This window comes from Nannospalax galili, unplaced genomic scaffold (genome assembly GCF_000622305.1).
Source record: "Nannospalax galili isolate Female #2095 unplaced genomic scaffold, S.galili_v1.0 scaffold83, whole genome shotgun sequence".
NCBI classification, from domain to species: Eukaryota; Metazoa; Chordata; class Mammalia; order Rodentia; family Spalacidae; genus Nannospalax; species Nannospalax galili.
This window is the reverse complement of record NW_008352659.1, coordinates 3,984,496-4,009,053: the sequence shown is the minus strand read 5'-3', so window position 1 is coordinate 4,009,053 and position 24,558 is coordinate 3,984,496. Positions and strand designations below refer to the sequence as shown.

The 24,558-nt window shown below is 43.5% G+C and overlaps 1 protein-coding gene across 22 annotated transcripts in view; it reads right to left on the bottom strand.

Annotated features, from left to right (window-relative positions):
- The window catches only part of Kcnma1 (potassium calcium-activated channel subfamily M alpha 1), a 788,086-nt gene that overhangs the window by 290,712 nt on the left and 472,816 nt on the right, over positions 1-24,558 (bottom strand). For all 22 annotated transcript variants that reach the window (XM_008849872.2, XM_008849855.2, XM_029554470.1 and 19 more), the window contains exons 4-5: positions 21,801-21,894; positions 20,882-20,993 (exon numbers count right to left, since the gene is read on the bottom strand). In XM_008849872.2, coding sequence (XP_008848094.1) covers positions 20,882-20,993; positions 21,801-21,894 — 206 coding nt within the window. The remainder of the gene's footprint in view (positions 1-20,881; positions 20,994-21,800; positions 21,895-24,558) is intronic.

Here is a 24,558-nt window from a genome sequence, read left to right as displayed (position 1 = left end):
CTCCCCCCCCCCCCCCGACACACACACTCTCATATACTCAATATGGTCAGCCATGAGCTTGGTTCATACTGGCTTCCCAGGTGATAGAAGCAGCGTCTGCCTGTTCCATGGCCTTTATCAAGAATGAGTGTGGAATAAGGAAATAAAACCTGTTTTACTGCTGCCTGTATTTATTTATTCAGGGCAAGGTGGAGCAGGACAGGTAAGATTTCTCCATGTGGACTCACTGGTATAGCCAGCTGGTTTTAATTATTCCACTGTGCAACCCAATGTATGACTGAGAAAAGCCAAGCACATGGTTCCTACACTCAGTTACTATTCTAATAATGGAATACTGTACTCCATTATAAAGCATGCATAGCTAAGTACACATGTCATGGGCTGGAGGGATGGTTCAGTGGTTAAGAGTACTGGTTGTCCTTGCAGAAGACTGGAGTTCAAATCCCAGCACCTACATGTCAGCAGACAATTGTCTGTAACTCCAGTTCCAGGGGCTCCGACAGCCCCTTCTGTCCTCCATGAATACTATATGACATGGGTGCACTTAAACATTTGCAGACATAACACTTGTACACATAAAATAAAAATAAATAAATAAAAAGTATATGTGTCACATAATCGACATATGGATTATATTCAAAATAAAAATATACCTGCCTATATTCTCATGTTTTGCCTTCAGTATCATCATCTAACTGTCCCTCACCGTTCTGGTACAGCCAGTCACCGGAAGTTAAACTCCCAGTGCAGACACGGTATTCTGATTTCCCATATCCATAATTACATTAGCTATTCTAGACTGAACTGTGTCTTATATTCATTGTATACACAAGCACAGCGCTATTTAGGATCAATACTGATCTGCTGAATGACTCATTTATTAATCCCAAATTACATCTGTAAATCCCTCCCTTTTCCTGTGCCTTCTTCCAGACCTCAAGAGACACAGATTCTACTTAAATTGATATTACTTTGCACCCTGTTAAAGGCATCAAAATTGGCACTCTGGGTGGCCCCATTCCAAACATCCTTTTATGTAAGAAGAACTGTGAGCCTATGAGCAAGGAGCTGTAAAATTGATGCAGCTGAGGGAATTGATCCCTCTTACAGATAATGCTGTGGACCAAACTGCTCTAATAAGCAAATAAAATCTCCCAAACAATTAAGTCCTGTTTAAGACCATTTGCCTTGGAGTTCTCAAAAGGATTCCAGAAGATTGCAAAATTGTTGGTGATGGAGACCGAAATCACTAGCTGGAGCAGGAGTTGAACAGCTTACTGAATTAGGCAGACCAGAATCAGACAAGCAGGAAAATTGTTACATAAAACCCTTTAAGGTTCGAATCTTACCTTGATTCTTTCTACTTTATTGAGTAGTTTCCTGGACCACTTTTATTTTCAGGAAACGAAACAGACAAGGAGTTTCACTGTTTTCTGACTACAATCTAGAGATAGTGTCTTCATCTCTGGTTTTGATCAAGTTGGAGACGGTGAAGAACCAAGTCAAATGAGAAGAGGTAGAATTTTTTCTTCCTATCACTCTGTTCTTCAAGGGAATCTGAAACCCCGCTGGAATGCTCCAATGAGCAATGAACGGAACAGAACTTCCTGGAAATTGCTGAGCATCAAGACAGGCAAACTGACTTAGAGGTAGCAGAAAAGCACTCCAACTCCATAGATTTTCCAATCTGTAAATAAGGAATGACTGAAAGATGTTGGTGACCTATGGAAGGTGTTATATAGAAATCCCCAATTCGTTTTTAAAGTGTTTCAAGCACTTTAATTAGACAGTCCAAGGAGCTCTTATTTACTGTATCATTATGACCCATCCTTCAGCTGCCTGAGCTGTCAAGGGCAACGATCTTGTCTTTAGACAGCTCACCAATCATAAGCCTGTTGTTACATTCAGTGCCTAGGCCAGAGTGCTGCATACTGTAAGTATTCATTAAATGCTTGAGTGGATGAATGCATTCATTAAAAGCTTCATAAAAGGTCTACTCTAACCATGCAAGAGTTGGTAAACTGTGACCTGGGAGTCACATCTGGCCCACCAGCTGCTTCTACACCATGCAAAGGTAAGAATGTGTTTTCCACATTTTTGCTGAAGAGCAGTAACAGACATGGAGAGCCCCCAAAGCTGCAGAGCTTTACTATCTGTAAAGTTACAGGACAATTTTGCTGACTCCTCTCCCTTTCTCCCATAGAATGGAAGGAACCTGGGCACTCTGGTCATCCTGCCATTCCACTGCTCGTCCCAAGGATGTCATTCAGCATCTCCCTTGTGTCTTGTGCTCTATCCAGTTATGAGAGTTAAACAGAGAGATAAGACAGGTACCTGCTGTAATGTAACTCATAGTCTGGGGCTGGGGCAGCAGAAGACTGAACGATCTCACAAGTCCCTTCACTGTGGTGAGTGTTAAGGCATGGCACATGGGACAGCCTTCTACTATATACTGAAAGCTCTCATCACTACTACAGATAGCTGAATCAATGCCCAAACAGTACAGTGCTGAGGTGGATTCCTTTGGCCCTGCTCTTTCCAGCTCTGAGATTCTTTTCACCCTGTTGGTTTCTCTTCTAGATCAACTTGTGACGTTATGCCTTCAGCTCCTTTGATGACACTCACCAGCACTTAGAACAAGACCTTCGACACAGGCCACACTAAAGACATCACTGCTGAATAAATAAAGAAGCGAGTTCTTAGCAGACAATACTGGACAGATTCCTTAACATCCTCATTTTTTTCCTAGGATGGGAAGGGGAATGCTGTTTTCAGGCCCTTCCAATTTACAGCTCTGTAATTCCTCATGTCCTAAGAGCCCTCATCAGCTTTCTGATTCACTCATGTCCATAAACACAGGGCAACCTCCCTCTGACTTGGCAGCCTGACGCATCTTCTCCTGAGTGCCCAAGGCAAGGCAGCCCACACCAATCCGTTCCACAGATCAGTGCTGACAGTGAATAGGAAGTTCACCTTGAGGCTTTAGCCAAGGTTACTCAAGGTCTTTGGCCTGAATGGTGGCCAGGCTGGACACAGAGCAGCAGAGAATCTCTTTTGATGACACTGACTTCAGAAATCTGCCTGTTAGAGCTAAGAATCCTGAAGATGTTTGTTGTACACAGATTTCTACATTGCTATTTCAAGATGGGTGGCTATTTTGAAAGACACATAAGTGTGCATCTCCCTCTCTGACTCTCTCCCTTGCACCTGCCACTGATCACTTTTCAAAGATTCTGAAATAAACAGAGCCCTGAAAACATGATTTTAGGATTCCTTCATAGCTCCCGCCCTGTTAGGAACCCTGGTTTTCATTTCCTATCTAGACCTAAGAGAAGTAGCTTTAATGAGGGTATATTTGCATCCATGGGACAATTGTTTTGCTTGTAGACAACTTGTCCTACATGGCCCCAGTCATGCTTCTTGATCAATCACGGCTACAGGCAGGATTCCTGCTAGCCCCGAAATAACACAGCAAACTGCTAGAGTCAGTGTCCATACAGCAGAAGGAGTCCAGGGCTCTGCTTCTCCTTGAGTCAGGGCTCAGACTCTCATCCACTTTCTTCCCACTTATTTTTCTATCTAAAAGATCCATTTTATACCAGTCGGAATCAAAGACACTCAGAGAAAAGCAGAGAGAGAGAGAGAAGAGGAGGAAGGGGAAGAGGAGAAGGAAGAGGAGACAGGACAAGGGTGGACAGGAGAAGACAGGAAAGGAAAGGGGAAGTAGGAACGTTGAGGAGATGGCTTAGTTAGGAAAGCGCTTGCCTGGCAAGCAGGGGGACCTGACTTGGATCCCCAGAACCTACTTTTCCTTTGGTCTTCTTGAAACAGCTGTAGCCCCAGCCAGCCTGGAACTCACTATGTAGACCAGGCTCGCCACGAACTCACAGAGATCTGCCGGCCTCTGCGTCCCAAGTGCTGGGACTCCAGGCATGTGCCACCACACCCAGCTTCCAGAACCTACTTTTTAAAAGCTGGGTATTGGGGAGGTAGAGACTAGTGGATCCCTGTCTGCTATTCACTCCTACACTCCTAGCCTACTTGCAAAGTTCTGGGTCAGTGAGAAACCATATCTTTAAAAAAAAAAAAAACCTAAAATGGTAGACTTAACCTGAAGAACACCACCTAAGGCTGTCCTCTAGCATCCATGTGTGCACACACATGAAAGGATACACATACACACACACACACACACAAGTAGAGATAGAGAAAACAAAAAGAAAATGAAAGGAGGCTTTCTTTTCTCTATGAACAAGTTGATGCAAGCAATAACTCAGGATAAAAATATTAATGACTTTTTTGGGGGGCCTCTTGTATTATGTGGCATTGAGTAGCATATCAAGGCCCCATTGTCTTCCACATGAATGACATAAATGACCTGAGGGACCTGCCCAGGGGCAGTCAATGGTAATATCACACTAACTCGCCTCCTAGGAAGAAAGGCTGAAATAATCATACTTATCACACTAACACTGTGCTGTTCTTATTGAAATTCTGTAGTTCTGGTTCATAAATCAGTTCCGCTGTACTGAGGCACATATATTATGACTAGACTCAAGGTTTTTTTGTTTTTTTAATAAAATTCCCATTTCTGGTTAAGTTTGCTGTATCTACTCAATCTGTGCTCTTCCTTTTTTTTGAAGCTGACAATTCGACATGTGAAAAGTAGTGACAGATCGTTTCAGTATTTCTTTCAAACTCAAAAGACATTCTGTCAAAGACAGAAGGAGGATTCTCACTGGACTTAAAAAGATTGTGCAAACGTGGAAGACGGTCCTGGGCTTTAATAAAATGGTTGGCCATCCTTACTCTAGAATCAGCCTAGAAATCTTGACCAGCCAGTTTCACTGAGGGATGAGTGTCAGTTCAGGCTCAGCATGAACAAGTGGGCCAGCTTTCCAAAATTCTAGCTACTCACATGCCATTTGTCTTTTTCTGGCTTCTCCCATAGGTTGAGGACTCTTCTGGGGGATGTACTACCTTCTAAGCATTAAAAAGTTTAGGGCTTAATTCAGCTGTGGCTGGTTAATCTGCCAAGCTTCAGGGAGACAGGATTCTGAGGGCGGCAGTGACTGCGTTGTCTATTCCTGCTTTCTCTCACTAGATGGCAGAGTGGCTCAACAAATCCAGCGGTACAGACCGCGTGAAGTGTGGGACTGGGAAAGGCATGGGACTGGAAGGAGGTCAGTGTACAGGAAGACCTGTGCCTTCTGTGTCTCCCTTAGGTCCTCTGAGAGCCCAAGGGAGCCTGGTGTCTTGCTTCCCATCAGATAAGGACTGGTCCTAATGCAAAGGAGACTATAATTGTATAAAATGAATAGAAACACATTTCTAAAATAGGAAGCCTTCTGACAATGTGCACATTCAGTGGTTTAAATTTGCCAAAATAGTTACCCCCCCCTCAAAATAAGAATTCTTGTTGGCTTAATTATCTGATAGAGGTATTTGGTATTGGTAGCAGGTATCCAACTGCAGGCTTGGTGATGGATAATGGGCACTCAATTTGGTAAAAAGAAAGACACTTCCTATAGAGAACATACCAGAATGCTGCCTGTCTCAAGCAGATAAACAGTGCTTTGGCCTACATTCGTTCTCAAACAGAGGTCACTGAGGACAGAGCAACTGATAGAAAAAGAAGGAAGATGGAGGTCTGATGGAGACATGGAGACGTGGCCCAGTGGCCAAGAGCACTTGTTGCGCTTGCAGAGGACAGGAGTTCATTGGACAGGAGCTCACAAGTGTCTGCATCTCCAACTCCAGGGGATCTGATGCCCTCTTCTGGCCTCCTTGGGTACCTGCACATACATGAGAGTGTTTTCTCTCCTCTCTCTCTCTCTCTCTCTCTCTCTCTCTTTTCTTCTCTTTTTTTTTCTCTTTTCCACTTTTTCTCTCTCTCTCTCTCTCTCTCACACACACACACACGCACACACACACACATACTCATAAATACAATACAAATAAATCCTCAAAAAAGAGGAGGGGGCAGAGGAAGAGCAGCAGTTAATGGCACCAAGAAGGTATCAATATGGGGAAAGCAACCAAAGGTAACCAACAACCCTTTAAGAGGGATATTCTCGCCCCCTCTAGAGACAACCCCCATCCAGCCATGCCTCACCCATTGCTATCTCCCCTTCCCTGTAACTATTTTGGATCTGCAATCTGGAAGTTATAGATTCCTCTTTCACCCAGTAGGGAAATCTTAGTCACACCTTGAACCCAAGGCCAGTAAGCAAATTCCAAATTCTGAGATGACAAAGACTCCAGTTCAAATTCTTGTTGTGTCACGTGCTATGGGGCACAGCTAATAGGATAATGTCCCAGGTTTTCCTACCTCTCTTCAGAGTGTTCGTGAGGATTAAACAGGACTGGATTAAACTAAGACCTTGATCCAATACCTGCTGCATAGCATGTGACAACAACATCCAAAATAAGCTTTTATTTTGCTACTATTATATTTTCAACAATCTGAAAGTTCCTGCCACATTTACCTAAACTGATCAGTAGATGTTATGAGCAAAACACTGTGGCGACATTCAGGGGAATGTAAAAGAATACACAGTGTATCTCTATCAGTGGACAGAGCAAGATAGTAAATAAGATTTTATGCTCTGTGACTCTAGGTCTCTGTCTAGCTGCCATGGACAATGTGAAAGTAAATGAATGTGGTTGTCCTTAATAAAAGCTTATTTCCAAACACAGGCAGTGAAGGGGTAGCTTAGTCAGCAAAATGCTTGCCACATAAGCATGAGGACCTGTGTTCAATTCCCAGAACTCAGGTAAAGAGTCAAGCATGGTGCTGCACACTTGAAATCCTAGCACTGGGGAGCAGAGGAGGATTGATGGGAATTGCTGGTTAAGAGTACAACCTAGCTTAATCAATGAACCCCAGGTCACAGATAGAGGCCTTGTCTCAAAAATTAAAGTAGATAGTTTCTGAAGAATGGCCCCAGAGGTTAACTCCTCAGCACGTATGTACACACACACACACACACACAAGCAGTGGGCCAGATGGGCCAACTCTGGCTATAGTTAATGAGGCAGGTTATGCACATATTACTAAAACTGCAGCCACATCAGGAGATCCCCCACAATCAGAAGAGTGATTTGGAGGATAATACTTTTGTTAAGATGCAAGATTATGACCGGTTGAGTTAAGTACACAGAGGGGACGGGTGAACACCAGCCAGATGGTGAACTACCAAAGTAACAGAAACGGAGTATGTGGCTGATTGGGGTGAGAGTAGATAGTAAGTACTTAGCAGCTGGTTGGAATCCAAGCGAAGAAACAGAAAGGCAAACAATAAAGGGGAAGGATGAACAGTGTAAGACAGAGACTGGGTATTTTACAGAAAAGAAGAGTTCATTTGAGCCAGGTAGTACATGACTGTAATCCCAGGTATTCTGGAGGTTGATGCAGGAGGATCAGAAGCTCAAAGCCTGTCTGGGACACTTAGCAAGTTCAAATTCAGCCTAGGCAATTTAGGAAGACCCTAACCCTAACCCAGAATCTGTGTTTGAACACCACCATGCTGGGTAGCTTTACTTGTCAGTTTGACATACGAATAAACCCTTTCCTCCCTGACTTGGTTCTGGTCAGTGTTTCTATCACAACAATAGAAAGTAACTAAGACAGGGCTGGAGAGATGGCTCTGTGGTTAAGAGCACTGGCTGTTCTTGCAGAAGACTGGGGTTCAATTCCCAATAACCACGTGGCGGCTAACAACTGCCTGTAACTCCAGTTCCAGGGGATCCAACCCCATCTTCTGACCTCAGCGGGCATTGCACAACATGGGTGCACTTACATACATGAAGGTAGTACACTCATACACAAAGAGTAAAAATATTTTTTTTACAAATGAAAGTAAGACAAAGATTGATCTAGAATACATGTTCATGTTTTATAGCAACTGTCCATAATAGTCTCTGAGGGTCTGGCAGTAGATTTTAGAAGGAGCTTACATGTTAGGGGGGCACAAATATTTTATCTCAGGTATGTTCCTCTGGTTTACAAGAACCATCAAGTGATAATTTTTCATGGAACTTGAAACCACTCTGATGGCTAAGTTCCACCCCAGAACTTCAGATGCTCTCAAAGGGAAGCACAGTCTGGCCTGGGCAGCAGGAGGTGTCCAAGTTCCCTAGATGATTCAACTAACCTGTCAAGGTCACTTTACCTTGTGTATGAACCACCTGAACGATTTGCAAAAACATCCCTCAACCTCTCCTCTTCAAGAGTCAGATTTTGTAGGTTTGGGTTTCCGTTGGTAATTTTCATTCTAGTAAGCCTCCAGGTCTTATGCTGGCTGAAGATGAGCAGGTTAGTACAAACTCTCTAGGAGAAATAGATCTACTTTGTAAAAACCTGAAATCTATTTTAGGATGGAATAGCTAACATTCCCCCATCTGTTCTCCCTTCAAATTCCTATAACTTTATCGTTCTTCCTTATACAGTCCCTTTGAACACAGTTTTGACATCTCACAAAGGCAAGATGCATTTTTTTCTCACCATTGGGTCACGTACATGCAGCTGTTCAGTTGAATAAGCACAATTGTGCTTCTGAGCTGCTGGTGATCAATTCTCCCTTCCTCGTCTGCTACCCAGACTAATCCATCAGGCTCTGATCTCGTGGAAAACAATCAAAGCATCTGTTCGTTGAAGATGTTGCAAAGGTAAATATATGTCCAGTCCTAGAGATTTGAGTTGCTCAAGAAGACTGTTCCAATGTCTCCCCAAACGAAGCAGAGCTCCCTGAAAAGAATCTGGCATCTGTGAAAACCTACTGCTAAATTCACTGCTTGAAGACATTCATTTTAGAAAGTTTGTTTCCAATTTGGCATGTAATGGCCATGCAAGTCAATGAGGATTTAGAATCTCTGCTACCTGTGGCGGGCATCTTATTTAAAGCTTGTCCCTGACAAAACAGTATCAAGAGACACAACTGGAAATCTCAAGAGGCCTAATTTTTCTAGAAGCTGATCTAGCTAGTACAACAGCAATCAGCTTGCTGAAATTTGTCCAAACTGCCACAATTCTGATTCACTGGGGCTGACTTCTTCAAAGCCCAACCACAAGGAAAGAACTTAATAATGAGCTTATTTATGTTGCCACACTTCAGTGACACAGTCTCAATGTTACTTCCAAAGTACAAGATGCTGCCGAGTTCGTCCTCTCGAAAAATAAAAAAGGTCAAGCAAAGGGTATAGCCCCATGGCTGACCCATTCAGGCTTTTACAACAAAATACCTTTGATTGGGCAATTTATAATAACAGAAATTTATTGCTCACAGTTTTGGAGGCTCTGATGTTCAAAATCAAGTTACCAATAGATGCAGTAAGCTTGTTTTCTGCCTCATAGATAACAAGTTTGGTCAGGCTTGTCTCATGCGGGACTAATACCATCCTGGGGGCTCCACTCTCATGACCTAATCGCCTTCCAGACACCAACTCTTTTAACACTGCGGGACCAGATTAAGCTTCAACACACATATTTGGGGAACACACATATTCAGATCATGACAGCCCATATCTCTAAAATGATGCTCTTTCAAGATGGACTAACAGTAATAATATGGATTTTTTTTGTTAATTTGAAGACTTGTATACAATAAGACAAGAAGCTCTAGAAGGCAACTAGGGGAGAGAAGGAGGCATTGAGAAACTGGTTAAGACAAAAAAGTAGTATTAAACCCAATTTAAAAAACATGCACTGAACCACTTTTTTGCTTTTCTTCCTGATTTCTTTTCTGGCATTGGCAGCATCAGAACATCCTATCAAAGGCCTGGAAAAAGGAGAGAGCTCCATTGCATATTTGATCTGGCTGAATGAGGCTTATTATTGTTATTTCATTATTTTATGGGTATGAATGTATTGCCTGCCTGTGTGTAAGTGCACCTGGGTTGTGCAATGCCCACGGAGATCAGAAGGGGGCAACAAATCCCTTGGAACTGGAGTTAGGAATAGTTGTTAGCAGCCATGTGGGTACTGCGAATCGAACCTGGGTCCTCTGGAAGAGTCATCAGTGCTCTTAACTGCTGAGCCATCTCTCCGGCACAAAGTGAGATTTTTTTTAATAGTGTAAATATAAGAGCTATGTGTGTTTATAGTTTGAGAAGCAGCATGATATTATACAGAGGGGTCTGAGCTTTGGACACTATGTGATCCTCAGCAAGTTATTTAACATTTACAAGCCTGAATTTTCTCATGTATAAAATGGACCTAAAATGATATGTATTTCATGGTATTCTTTGGCAGAGTGTTTGAGATACTTACTCACAGACGTGTATACATTACAAATGTGTATACACATAGACCTACAATGTGAGCACATCCAGCTTCATCTGGATAAGAAGATATTTTTCTTCAGAATTACATGCTTCCTCTTCTCATTGTTTCCCTCCTCTCGCCTCTCCTTTCTCCCTTTCCGTCCTGCTCTTCTCTAAAGACAGGCACACCTGATCCCCAGAAAGGAAGTCATATTTCCCCCTATTTTTCATTATTTAAAATGTTTTATTGGTATTATTGTTATTTGTGGTTTTTAAAACAGAATTTATTTATTTTTACTTCATGTGTTCTTCCTGCATGTGAGTGAGTGCACCCGTGCATTCAATTTCTGGAGATGCCAGAAGAGGGTGTTGGATCCCATGGAATTGGATTCACTGTTGATTGTTGGTTGCCATGTACTGGGAACAGAATGTGGGTCCTCTACAAGAGCAGCCAATGCTTTTAACTGCTGAGCCATCTCTTCAGCCCCAATTGTTTGGAGGTTTTTTTTTTGTTTTTTGTTTTTTTGTTTTGTGAGACAGGGACTCACTCTAACTCGGGTTCACCCGGAATCTATGCTATAGCCTAGGGTGGCCTCAAACTCCTATTCAGCCTCCCTAGTGCTGAGATTACAGGTGTGAGACCCACTGCTTGGCTTCCATAGCTCGTTATTTTAAATAGAGCTACAGGCTACTGGGAGGGAGCTGACTTTAAAAGACTGAGTTTAGCTAGGCATGGTGGCACATGCCTTTAATTCCAGCACTCAGGAGGTAGAGGCAGGCAGATCTCTGTGGGATCCAGGCCAGCCTGGTCTACATGGTGAGTTCCAGGCCAGCAGAAGCTACAGAGAGACCCAGTTTCTAAATAAAGAAAATAGACTGCGCTTAGAGAATGAAGATACTAGAGCTGGGGTTCAGGTCACCCTGAAATGTGGAGCAAGTGCCCTCTGGGGGCTCTGGAGGCCTGTTCTTCCGGCTCTGAAACTGTGAGTCTAAGAGCCCTTTAACAGAGGGAGTGGGGCTTATAGTCACAGATGACAGATCGCAGTGGGAGTTCACGGTAAGCCTACACCACCATTGCTGTATGAATCCCCCATGTGAACATAAGCCAGTGCACCCTCCCTCCAGTCTGCCAGCTAATCTCAATCCAGTAATTCCAGGGCTATCCTGTAGGGGGCACCAGAGACCATTCCTTTCTGTGCCCAAAAGGCCATTTTGCAATGAAAAGGAATCTGAGGGAAGAAGCTGGGGCTGTTGTCATACATTTTTTTTAAGGCTGCCAAGGCTTTAAATGTACTTAATTTGGGCATGTTGGGTGGGGTACGGTTCCTTTCACAGTGACTTTTACCTAATGCTATCTCAATGATCTATTCAGGAAAGTGTAGGGTTTTTTTTTTCTTTAACATTTATTTTTATAGTGTGTGTGTGTGTGTGTGTGTGTGTGTGTGTTAGTTAGCGGCTCTTTTACTGTAATGAAACACTCAGACCAATTTTACCTAATGTTATCTCAATGATCCATTCAGGAAAGTTGTGTTTTGTTTGTTTTTTACATTTATGCTGTGTTGTGTGTGTCTGTGTGTGTGTGTCTGTCTGTGTGTGTGTGTGTGTGTGTGTGTGTGTGTGTGTGTTTACATGCACGGGGTGCACGCACCCATGCACAGAGGTCAAAGGAATACTTATGGGAGTCAATTCTGTCTTTCTGCCATGTGAGTCCCAGGGATCAAACTCAGGTTGTCAAGCTTGGTAGCAAGTACCTCCCCTTTTGAGTCATCTTGTTGGCCCCCAGGAAGTTATTTAAATCTTTTAAATAACTTTGGATCAGTAATTCCTTCACAAAAATCACTTTAAAACTTTTATTAGGCTTCGACTCTATGCAAAAGTGTCCCAGACATTAAAAAACGAACAAACAACAACAAAAAAAAGTGAAAAGCCATGGTACTCACTGTCACAGATTCACATTCTAGAAGCAGCATGAGAAAAGAGAACGTTCTAGAATGATGAAATGCTTTTATTTGTGCTCTCCAGCAGAGAACTCTCCATCTACAGGGACTATCGATTACTTGAAATGTTGGTCATATATCTGAAGAACTGAGTTCTAATTTGATTTAGTTTCAATCAGCCTATGTTGAAACGAACATGCATGGCTAGCCACTACCACACAGGACAGCACAATCTACACTGGGATACCCGGCTACTTAAAGTGTGGTCCACACACCAGAAGCTTCTGGGAGTTTGAGAGAGTTTGGTCAAATCTACAATGACCCCCACACCACCTTCGGAAACAGAAATTTTACTGTAACAGGTGTATTGGTACTCCAAATGCACATGGATGCTTAGAAAGCACTCTGAGAAGGAATATATCCCAAATTCATGATAGACCTTATATGTAAGGAATTCCCACCCTTCCTGCACCGAAATGTAACTGGGAGCATTAAAAAAAAAAAACAAAAAACACTGAGCCCATAGTTCCTAGAGTACTTGCCTAGCATGCCCTGGGTCCATTCCCCAGCACCACACAAACACGGCATAATGGTTCATGCCTACCATGCCAGCATGGAGGCAGAAAGATGAAAGGTTCAAGGTTATCCTTGCCTACACTGCAAGTTTGAAGCCAGCGTGGGATACATGAGACCCTCTCTCAAAATAAATAAATAAATAAATACTAAGCCTAGGTCACCTACTCCCTAACACAGTAATTCTATGTGGCCTGAACATTGAGTTTTAAACACTCACTGGAGCATTCTAATGGCCAACCGGGAGATTCTGGGATGGCAGCTTCCAAAACTAAGTCCCCAAAATCACCAGGAGTACTTGTCAAACCACAGACTGTGGAATCCAGTTCACAGGCTTTCCAATGGATGGGTCTGGGATGGGTTCTGAAAATCTTCATGCCTACCTACTTCTGCTGTATACTGATAGCACTGACCTAGGAACCCCATCTTGAGAACCAATTGCCAAGTAATCCCCAAACCAAGGGCTCCGAATTGAATTGACCTGGGCTGTATCCACCACTTAGCACCTGGGAAAGTGACTAAATCCCTGAATTTAAGATGGCACTCTGGATGATTGACTCACACCAGGACACATGATACCTGCTTTTAATGAACAGCCAGTAAGTGTTCATTACTCTCATTCTTATAAAAAGATTCATTCATTCATTTGTTCAACAGGAAGGAACTATGTGTCAGGTACTTCTCTGAGTATAGAGAACAGGATCACAATTCAGGTAACCAAGGTCCCTACCACATACCCACCAAGGAACTGGCATGTCAGTTTATGATGTGCTTAGAGCATTAATCATAAGAGGGGAAGGTTAGGAAATCATTCTTCTTTTGTTTTGCTAAGACAGGGTTTCCCTGTAGCCCTAGTTGGCCTAGAACTTGCTATGTAAATCATGCTGGCTTTTGAGATCCACCTGCATGTGCTTCCCACATGCTGGGATTAAAGGCATGCACCACCACGCCCAGCATAGGCCTCATTCTTACTGGGTGAATGGGAAAACTGCACCCAGGAAGTGGAGTACAGGTGAGTTCTGGTGGCAGAGCAAAACACAGTGGGATACAAACATCTTCCTAGCCAGCCAAGGAGGAAGCAGAAGAAAAGGATGAATTAACAACCTTGGGGCACTGGGCAGGGGCCACAGGTAAGAGGAGGCTGGGAGTCAGGACTGTGTGCCTACCACTGCCCAGATGGGTATCCTCTACTCTCTAGACAAGCCAAACTCTGTTTTAGTTTTCTGATATTTTTAAAAATTTCAATATACTGGGGCTGGAGAGTTGGCTCAGCAGTTAAGAGTACTGACTGCTCTTGCAGACGACCAGGGTTCAATTCCCAGCACCCACATGGTGGCTATAAACCATCCTTAACTCCAGTTCCAGGGGAATCTGAAGCCTTCTTCGGACCCCCACAGCATTGCACAACATGGGTGCAGTCACATACATGCAGGCAATACACTCATACACATAAAAAATAAATAAAATATATTTAAAATTTTCTCAATATACTGAAAATTATTGACATCAAGAAACCAAAATCTGTCCAAAACTTTCCATCCTTATTATTCTTACCAGATACAAAGGCTGGTCAATGTAAGATCTGGGTATAACTGAAATCACCTGACCTCCTTGAAAATGGAGTTTTCAAGCAAGGGAGGGAACCCAGGGGTCAGGCATGATACTCAAGCAGATGGACCATAGGACTTGTCTGAGACTTCAATGGAGCCCCTGAGAGGGTGACACTAAAGGAGGACAGTGGTGTCCTGATCCCATACATGGCTTTCTTGGGGCAAAGACAGCATGCCATCACAATTCTATTGCCCCCATTTGTCATTCTTAAATTCTGATTCTTTGGTAAACTCCAGAGAAGCAAGAAAACACGACCTTAAGGAAAAAGGGCTCTGATACTAGGATGTAGACCCAACATAATCCTCTATACTGCTGCAGCCACATAGGAAGGCTTAACCCTAAAGAATGAGTAACAGGCAAGTCTGTCTCGTAACTCACCTGTTCTTATAAAAAGAAAGGGAGAAAAATCACTAGATGGAGGTGGAAGGCCTCAGGCTCCAAGAGAAATCTCCCCAAGGGTCTCCTCTCAATAGGACTGGAAGGTCTGGGAAGACTTGATCAAGTCCTGGAGCCCTGGATTCCAGAAGGCTGTGCACAACAGCTGGCAATCTGAACAGGAGTTTAGGCCCCAGTGCCAGCTCTGCCTGGATTTATGACTTTGGACAAACTGGGAGCCTCGGTTTCCTCTCTGATAAAATGGAAACAGTTATATTGTTGTTTGCTGGTAGAACGATGACCTCCTAAGGACGTCCATGTCAACCTCTGGGATCTGTGATTACAGCAACTACCACGGCAAGGGATATGTTCAGGTTGTCAGTTGATGGAATGGTCAGGGACTCTGATAGAGGATGGCGCCATGAGCCAAGGACAGGGGCCTCCAAAAACTCCAAAAGGCAAGGACATGACATCTTCCATACAAGGCTGTAGAGCCTTGAAAACTGAACCCAGTTCTAAAAACACCGTATGTATGTGTGTTCAAATGTGTGTAGGTGCACATGTGTGTATGTGCATGTGAAGGATAGAGATCAACTTCAGGTGTCAATCCTCAGGCATCATACAATCTACCTTCTATTTGGGACAGGGCCTTTTACTGGCCTGATACTTCCTAAGTAGTCAGACTGGCTGCCCACTGAACCCCAGGGATCCACCTGTCTCTGCTTCCCTAGCACTGGGAATCCAAGCACACCTCACCATGCCCAGCTTTTTATGTGGATGCTATGGATCCAACTCAGGTCCCAGTGCTTGAAGAACGAGCATTTTATTAACTGAACTGTTTCCCCATCCCTTGAAGACATCTTTATCTTAGCCAACCCAGCCCCACACTGGACTTCTAGCCTGAGGAATTCTGATATAATGTGCACGGTTTGCTCGAAGGCACAGCATTGTGGTGGCCTGTTTCTGCATCAGTAGCAGACAAATGCAGTCATCTTGCAGGGTGGTAAGGCTGATGCTTGGCCTTTTTATTACTGTCCATTTGCTACCTTGTGCAGAGGATTTCACTCCCCTTAGAAAAGTCAGCTTCCTCTCCTCTGTCCATCTTTGCCCTGCATGTCCAGCCTCAGCCAAGCCCCAGTCCCTGGAGTTCCTCTACACACGAGAGCTGTCTTTCCTCTAAATTCCCACGTCCTTTCCTCCAGTACCTGGCAATTTTGGATTTAATTACATAGTAGGTTGTGTTACCTACTGTCACTTCATGTCTGTTTATTCTGATTCTAAAATAAGATTGAAACCTTAGTCTCAAACAGAAACTGTGTTTTGTCCTTCTGTTGTTACTTGTACACACACACACACACACATACACAAAATCTTTTTTTCACCTAGTTGCACAAAGAAAAGAATGCTCAGGACCATATTTATAACCAAATACCCTAAATTATTTTCATCACCCCATGACTGGTCACAAACCCATTTTTCTATTTCCTTTTCTTATCAGAATCTTCTATTTTCTGGTGAAATTTGTTGAAAGTATTAAGGTCTAAGGCTAGACCTTTCCACATATAGGTCCAGTGGTGATGAACCCTGACCAAATTCTTGACTCCATCAGTCAGAAAAATGGAGCAAAATCTGTCGGAAATCATAACACAACTAGCAAAGAGAGAAGGTGGGTCTATATCTCTCTTAACTCAGTACCAAGCACATGATAGGAGCTCAATAAAGATGCCTTAGCCAGGGCTTTGACTGAGTCTTGGTGGCAGAGTACTTGTCTAGCATTGTCAAGGCCCTGGGTTCCAGCCTCAGCACCAGAATAAGAAAAGACGCATCTGACCAGTGAGGGAGCTTCTGCTCCACTCCTCTGACCACAGATGACCCTCAATACAGACATTCACGTAAACAACGGAGGTACAGTCCGCTGACCTCCCTAGGGACACGGTTCCTAAATGAACATTCAGACAGATGATCTCTCTCTAGAACATGTTGTTTAGTGTCTCAAAATAAGATCCACCTCTCATTTCAGGGTGCATTTATTTTAGTGGCGAGGGTAAGGATTTTGTAAGGGAAACAATGAATGAGCTGGTACGTGGGAACAGTAATGAGAATGCGCAGTGACTTGCCACCTGCCAACATGGGTGCCCTCCCATCCTGCTGCCTTTATTTTGGGTTTCATTCTGCTTTGACTTCTCCCTTGGTGCTTTATAATATGGTAGGCAGATTATGGGGAGTGGTCGGGGATAGCCAATGCCCCTACTAGCTATGTAGGTATTATGTAGGTATTATGTACTATGTACTATGTAGGTATTATGTAACACACATTGCCTTGCTGAAGCCCTGTGGTGACCCAATGGGATGGCTGCCATGATCATTGCTATTTGACAGGCTATGGTGCTGAGAAAGCTGAGCCCAGACACAGATGGTCTTGAACAAAGGGACCCACTGGCAAGTGGCTAAGGCTAAAGTGAACTGAGCTGGGACAAAACAGAGCTGAGTTCTAATCTCCCTCTCCTCAATATCTCTCTCTCTCTCTCTCTCTCTCTCTCTCTCTCTCTCTATCTCTCTCTCTGCTAAAAGGGGTCATATAGAAGCCCCTGGTCCTCTGCTAGGTGGAGTGACCAAGGTCACCAAGCTGCTTAAGTGCCCTGGAGCTCAGGAGACACCACGCTGGTCTGTGCGCTTCTCTGGAAGTGGGGCAAGGAGGAGCATGAAAGAGGAGCTATGAGAATGCATGCTCTTAAATAAGATCTTGTCCCCTCCCCTCCTGCCTCAAGCGAGGCTCTGGATGATGAGTAAGAAGAGATGGAGACAGGCCAAGACAAAGCAGCAAAGTATGCTCCATCCTTCCCATCCCGGTCCCCCAAACCATAAATCTTCCAAGGTTAAGGACAGGAGCCCACAATCAGAAAAACAGTACAGATATGAAGTCAGACCAAATCTGGGATAAATTGCCCTTCCCACCACTCCCTGGCTGGGTGACCTCTGGCAAGAGGGTTAACCTGTCAAAGCCATAGCTGCCTGACCTGCAAAAGATGGAGTAATTAACCATGCCTACCTCATAGGTTTGCTCCGAAGATTGACTGGATGCAGGGGAGGGGCTTAGCAGTGTGACCCACGCTGAAGCAGTCATCGATGTTACTACGATTGCACTAAGGTGACATATATAGCCAATGGCACAATGCTTTATCATATTATATAACCTCAATCCTTTCTTTTTCCTTGAGAGAGGGTCTCCCTGTACCTCCAGCTGGCCTGGAACTCACTATGTACACCAGGCTGATCTTGAACTCACAGAGGTTCGCCTGCCTCAGCCTCCCAAGTGCTGGGACTAAAGGTGTGTGCCAACATACCTGGCTTATAACCTCAATCTTATTCTAACAACGAAAACTCAAACTTGGTGTGGGTGGTGCACTAGGAAAGGCACAGCCAGAGCCCTGGTTTTCACTCAGGTTTCTTTTTGTTTTGTTTTGTTTTTAATTTTATTTATTATTTTTATATTATGTGTATGCGTGTACTGCCTGCATGTAGGTGAGTGCCCCTGTATCGTGCAATGCCCGCAGAGGACAGAGAGGCTGTCGGATCCCCTGGAACTGGAGTTACAGACAGTTGTTAGCTGCCATGTGGGTGCTGGGATTCGAACCCAGGTCTTCTACAAGAACAGTCAATGTTCTTAACCACTGAGCCATCTCTCCAGCCCCTTCACTCAGGTTGTTATTCCACATGGTGCCAGCAACACCACCAGCCTCCACCCTCAAAAGTGTATGCAGAATTGGGATCAACTTGGTTCTTGTATCATATTCCAGAATCTCATCCAGGAAAAGCAGTGTCCCTCCACTTTCCAAAAGAAAGGCAGGGCTGTCTGAGATTCGGATGGTGCTTTTCCTTCTCTTCTGTAGCCCTAATTCCTGGAAGTGTTTGCTTGCTTCTCTAGTGTCTCACTGGTTCAATGATTGTTTCACAGTGCAATAACCTATGTATTAAATCAGATAGAGGAAACTCCTGGAGATATTATTAAACTAAAGTACTCCTCCACATCATGCAGATGAGTTTAGAATCTCACCTAAGAGTAGTTACCAAAGAAGCACGGGTATTTTATTATAATAGTATTCTCTTATTAGAGTGGAGAGGTTCTTTTTATTGTGATTGTTATGATCATCATTGCTATTATTATTTCCTAGCTCCAGATCTCATTGGTCTGCATTTTCAACAACATTGATGCTTCCTAACGTACCACATGCTTTACTCATTTATTAGCTCCCGCAGCTTCCTGCCCTTTCCCGTATTGTGAGAAGGTGGGATTCTCTAGCTACATTCTTCACAGCCTGAGTGAAGAAGAAACCCCAGGCCACAAAGCCTGTTGGCAGCTAAGCTGAGGCAGCTGGGACCCTTGGCTCACAGACACAGGTAGGTCACAAGCAGAACACTTCTCAGATGTATTCATGGCTCTCAAGATCTTGTCATGCTGGCTAGAAAACCAATCTCACCAAGTGCATCTCAAAGCAAAGACAAAACCTTTTCCATTCAGCAAGTAGGTGAATATAATTCTAATGAGAAAACTGGGGGAAACAGGATCTTTCTAAGATCTGCACATACATAATTATACCTACACACATACATCTAAGAGTGTGAAGGTGATTTCCATAAACATTATATACTAAAGAATCATATGTCTTACATATGTGACCATTATTTTCAAACTCAGGGCTTTGCACAATGGAAGCACATCTTTACACAACATTTTTGGAACATTATCTAGTAGCATCTACAAAATAAAGTACGCGTACTCTTTCACTAGGCAATTCTCGTCTGGCTATGTGGAAATATCTATAAAAATAGAATTTTACAAATATATGGATGAGGATGCCTATTAAAATAGTGCTTAGAGGAGCAAAGAAAACATTCGGGTGGTCCATTAGGTTTATGGCCATGTCTACTGTAATACAAATAGATAATGGAATTTTACCCAAATGGCTATAAAATTTCATAAAATGAATTATTACAGAGCTGATAGGCTGCCCGTCATGTATTAGTATAAAAGCTAAATTGCAGCACAATGTGGTTATTTGAAACAATTTCTTCTATGAATATCGCCACCTCTCAAATATTATTATATGTGCACATCCATTTATTTGTGTGTGTTGTGGAATGAGCTGGAGAGAAAGATGTGGAGGCTGTCAACTTTGGGCAATGTTTGGGGTGGGGGGGGTCCTGAAGGATAAAAAGGAGAAGATAGGCTTGCTGTTTTCTTTGTTCTTCTGTGAATTTTTTTAGTGATAGCAGTTATGTGCATGTTACTTTGGTGAAAAATATGAAGCCTCCACCCCAAAGCAGCAAACCCTAAAAGTAAAGACTGAAGAAACCCTAAAATTGTCCGGTAAGGTCTGCTCCAGACTCTTCCTTGGTAGCTGTCATGGAAACAGAAACATCTCCCTGTTAATTAAAAAACTAAAAGAGAAACTTGAAGCCCAGGCACCCTAAGCTTTTGATGGTCAAGACCATTCTCTGAGCTAGTCACTTTTGTGACTAATTGTTTAATTGTCCTAGTCTTGAATCAGGAAATGACCTGTTGAGCAGATACAAGAAGTGACCTGTTAAGCCTAAGACCAACCAAAGCTCTGCCTTACTCAGAGAGGGAACTGAGTGGCCTGTGATAAGAGAGTGACTTGAGATGCTTCAACTTGCCCTGCCTCATAGCAAGACTTGTAACTATAAATTGACTGTATGGAGATGAAGCTAACTGTGGCAGGCAGATCTCCAGAGGCACCAGAGCCTGACACTCCGAAGGTTGGCCTCGTTCCCATGGGTTTCTTTAACCAGTCCTGACTCTGAATTGCTGAATGAAAAGTGACGGAACCATGAACACAGAAGTCCAGGCTGTGACATTGATGACCACAGGGCTTCAACAATGATAAAATTGTATTACCTACAGTACTCGGTCAGCAGAGCCTCCTGGGCTGGTGCCCCGAAGAGAAATGTGACCACCAAGTTCTAAAATTCCAAGACTTCCGTTCACCTTAACACACAAAACTTTTCTTTGTACAGGGACAACCCCACCTCTGGATTCACCCTAGATTCTCTATTTCCACCCTATCTTGAGAACCAGTGAGAAGGTGAAAGAGATGACTTACCAAGCCAACTTCTGTTTAAGTACACAGACACAAACACGGGGGGCACCGTGAAGAAATCTACCACAGAGTTCACTTCCAGCCAGAACCACAGCTTATCATTGGCTGCAATAAACTGGAGGGGAAAAAGTAAGACAGAAAAAAGAAATGAGAAGCATTGCACCAGCATCAATTTATCTTCTTCTTGCAGTGGGTAAATTTTGAGTTTCTGGGTGTCTGGAGGGGGACATGCGAGTCTCCTCACATTTTCCTCTGCAGTAGTCGCGTGCTTATTTTGTTGGCTACCCAGGCTTTTCTAGAAAGTGGCTATACGCTACTACGTGCTTTACAGGGAGATCAGGCAATATGATTTTCTGTAGTTTCCAAGAGCCTCATAGAGAAGTCTGAGTAATTGCACCTTCACTGGACTTGTATGTAAATAGAGTTGGAAACAAAGCACATATGTGTTCATTCACATACATCTCCACAATCTAGATTCTGTACCTTCAAAAGCACAGTCTAATACAGACCCTCCCGCTCCTAAATTCTGCCAGCCTACCTTCCACGTTGACCTTCATAATTGTTCTCTCCATAGATCGCTGCTAAACATAACTTTAAGAGCTGAAGGATCTTGTTTTAAATTGAATTTTTAAAAGAATAACACATTCACGTTCAGAGAGAGGACTGAGAAATAGTGGGTCAGTGGAGTGATCTTCATTATTTCAATCCGTAGTTCTCCTCCCGTGTAACAAAATTACAGAAAATGCTCAGTGATGGAAAAGACTCTGCCACAAACCCAAAACCAGAATGCAGGTGTGTTGCTTGTGATGGGAGCCCCAGGCCTCACCTTGACTGGGAAAGCAGTCATGGGTAAGGGGTACCCTTCGAGTGTTGGACTTTCACGCCCTACTGCGGTACTACTGGGTGATGCTGCCAAACTTACCCGCAAGCCGAAGTAGAGAAGGAAGAATACGTTGAAAGCCATGTCGATCTGTAATGTGAAATCTCTGTAGAAATTCTGGCAGGATTCTATCGGGCTATTAGACAGGAAGAAGAAAAAAAGAGAGTGGTAAATAAGAGAAAACCAGATCAACATCACATGTTCCACAACGCTGAGAAATGGCGGTGTACAGGGTAGAGGACAAAATGAATGTTCATTGAATAAAACATTTGGTCTTTCTACCTCCTGTGATAATCGAGCAAGCATTACCAAAGCGCTCTCCATTCAACCATTCAGTGTTTTGTTCTTTGATTTGCTTTGGGGGGACAGGGGTAATTTTCTATTACTATCTTTTAATCATCATTCAACAGTTGAACTAAGAGTCTAAGGAGGATCATGCAGACACCTTGGAGGAAGAACAAGCAGGAGAAACTACCAAACTCCTTGCTTTAACATTAACCCTTAAAGAACTGACTTCTTTATTTTAGAAGACACATACTAAAAATCAGGCCCTTGTGTGCTCCAGCATGTTGGAAGGGGAGCCTATTTTCCAGCGTTCGGATCTTATAAAAGCCATTAGCAGATTAATAAAGAATCTAGGAGTATCTCAAGAAGTCCACGGAGGAGAGGATCCTGGTTGATGTTCGGGCTAGACAAAGCGTGGACTTCCTGTGCAGCACTTTGATCCAGGGAAGGAAGAAATGCCCAACAATAAAATGCAAGATCATTAATTCAATGTAGGGAAGCAGTGCTCTAAGGGTTAACTGTTGTTGTTGTGGTTGTTGTTGTTGTTGGCATGCAGGCTAATTAGCTTTGTGTATGCACCAAGCAGCCAATGCACACCCCCAGCATACTCTACTTGGTTCAAGTGTAGGCAGTTTCAAAGGGTACTACTATACAAACTGGTACATGGCTTCCATGGCTTCCCACGGCAAACTCATCAGAGCATCAGTATGTGAGGTCCCAAGTTTTGGGCAGGTGGGAAGCAGGAAAACCTCATCAACATCTCAAAGTTGTAATGGAATTCATAGTATAAACAAATGGAGGTAGCCAGGCCAGAAATTGAAAGACAGTGTGGTGAGGGAAAGAGAGAGTATGGGGAGACTCCAAATTCTCTCCTCAGAAGGGAAGCAACATGGGCCTCTCACTCCAGGAAAGAGCTAGTAGAGAGGGGCACCATGAAGGATTTCTGAGTAGCAGCGCCACTTGGGAAATCACTGCACATGATACCAGTTAGTATAGTTGCACGTTTTTTAAGGGCAATGCTTGGCTGTCCAACAAGCAGGAATCAGTGCAGTCTGAGAATGCAGGGCCCACTCAGAGGCATGGAAAGTCAGTCTGTGAGGACCTCCAGTCGTGCACTGGCTTTTGCCATTCTTCATTTGGATTACAAGCCAAACATGTCCTTTATCATCTCCCAAACCACCGTACATGGTACGACAAGCACAAAGGTAGTCTACACTTGCATTTACAAATGGACTAAATGGACTGAACAAAAGCAACACAGAAAACAGTTCATTTTCAATGGAAAGGACAACTGTGGAGTTCTCACTAAGGTAGGAAAGTCAGAGGAAAGAGGTTGGAATCGGGTTAGTCCAGTGCTGAAAGGAAGCAAGAACACAAGCAGCTAAACACCATAGCCTACGACTGTCTTCTGCCTGGTTCCCTACTCAAGCACGCACTCAAGGGAAAAACGGAAAATTCAGGCCTAACGTTAATAAGGGACACTTCTGCAATTCTTAGCTACAGCAGTGCTTCCAAGAATGAGATCACAGCGTACAGAGATACTGGAGTTCCTAAGGCGTGCGTGAAGGTTGCCAGGAAAATAGTGCTTCTCTGTGATAAGGGAACCACTGCAGGATAAATTACTGCTGAATGGTACGTGAGTTTGAGAGCGAGAGTGAGAGTGAGAGAGTATTAGAGACCAAGTGAGTGCAGATGAGAGAGATCTGAAGGTAAACACTGTACTCAGGTGCTGTGGGGACTTGGCTTCTGTGTTATCAATCTATGGTCACCGATTTGGCGGTCCACAGAGTGAGAGAAAGCCTTGGGTCCACGTCCATCAAGAAAACCCAGGATAATTTCACCAAGGCCAATCAATAATCTTGACATCGCCTTCCCAACAGTTATTTGATGGCATTTTAGGGGATCTCATGAGTTCTCTAGCCCCTATTAATTCCATGACTTTGTGGGTTAATTTGGAGGTATCCTTGGAAAAGTTTCTGTTGGACTGTGGAAGGGAATGGAATCATGTCTGGAGAGATGATAGTTCAGCATCACTGAGGTAATTTTTGGAAAGGGACATACAGAAACACAAAAGCAATCACGCCGCTGCGACTTCTATGCATTGTTCTTTGATTTCCTGGTTGTTTCTTTTGTTCGATTCCCTTCTTTCTTGCCCATATACACCTAGCTTAAAGCTAAAAGACACCGTGTTGAGAACCATATCTCAACAACTCCCCACAGATTTGAAGAAGGTACTGTGGAAAATAAAACAGACCATGTCTCTTGTCATTCTCTCAAAGATTTAGAATGAAATCATCATCTCATCTTCATTCATCGCATGCTACACTTTGAGCTAAAGAAATAAAGTAGTAAGTTGTACTGTTGGTTTGAGTGGTTGTTCCTCTGACTGAGACTCAGGGCAACATGAAAACACCCCAATAAGCAGGAAAGATTGAAATGAGGGACAAGAGGTGGGAAACTGAATCAAAACTGGGCCCTGAAACTTGAGTACAACTGGAACGCTCCAAGGGATGTA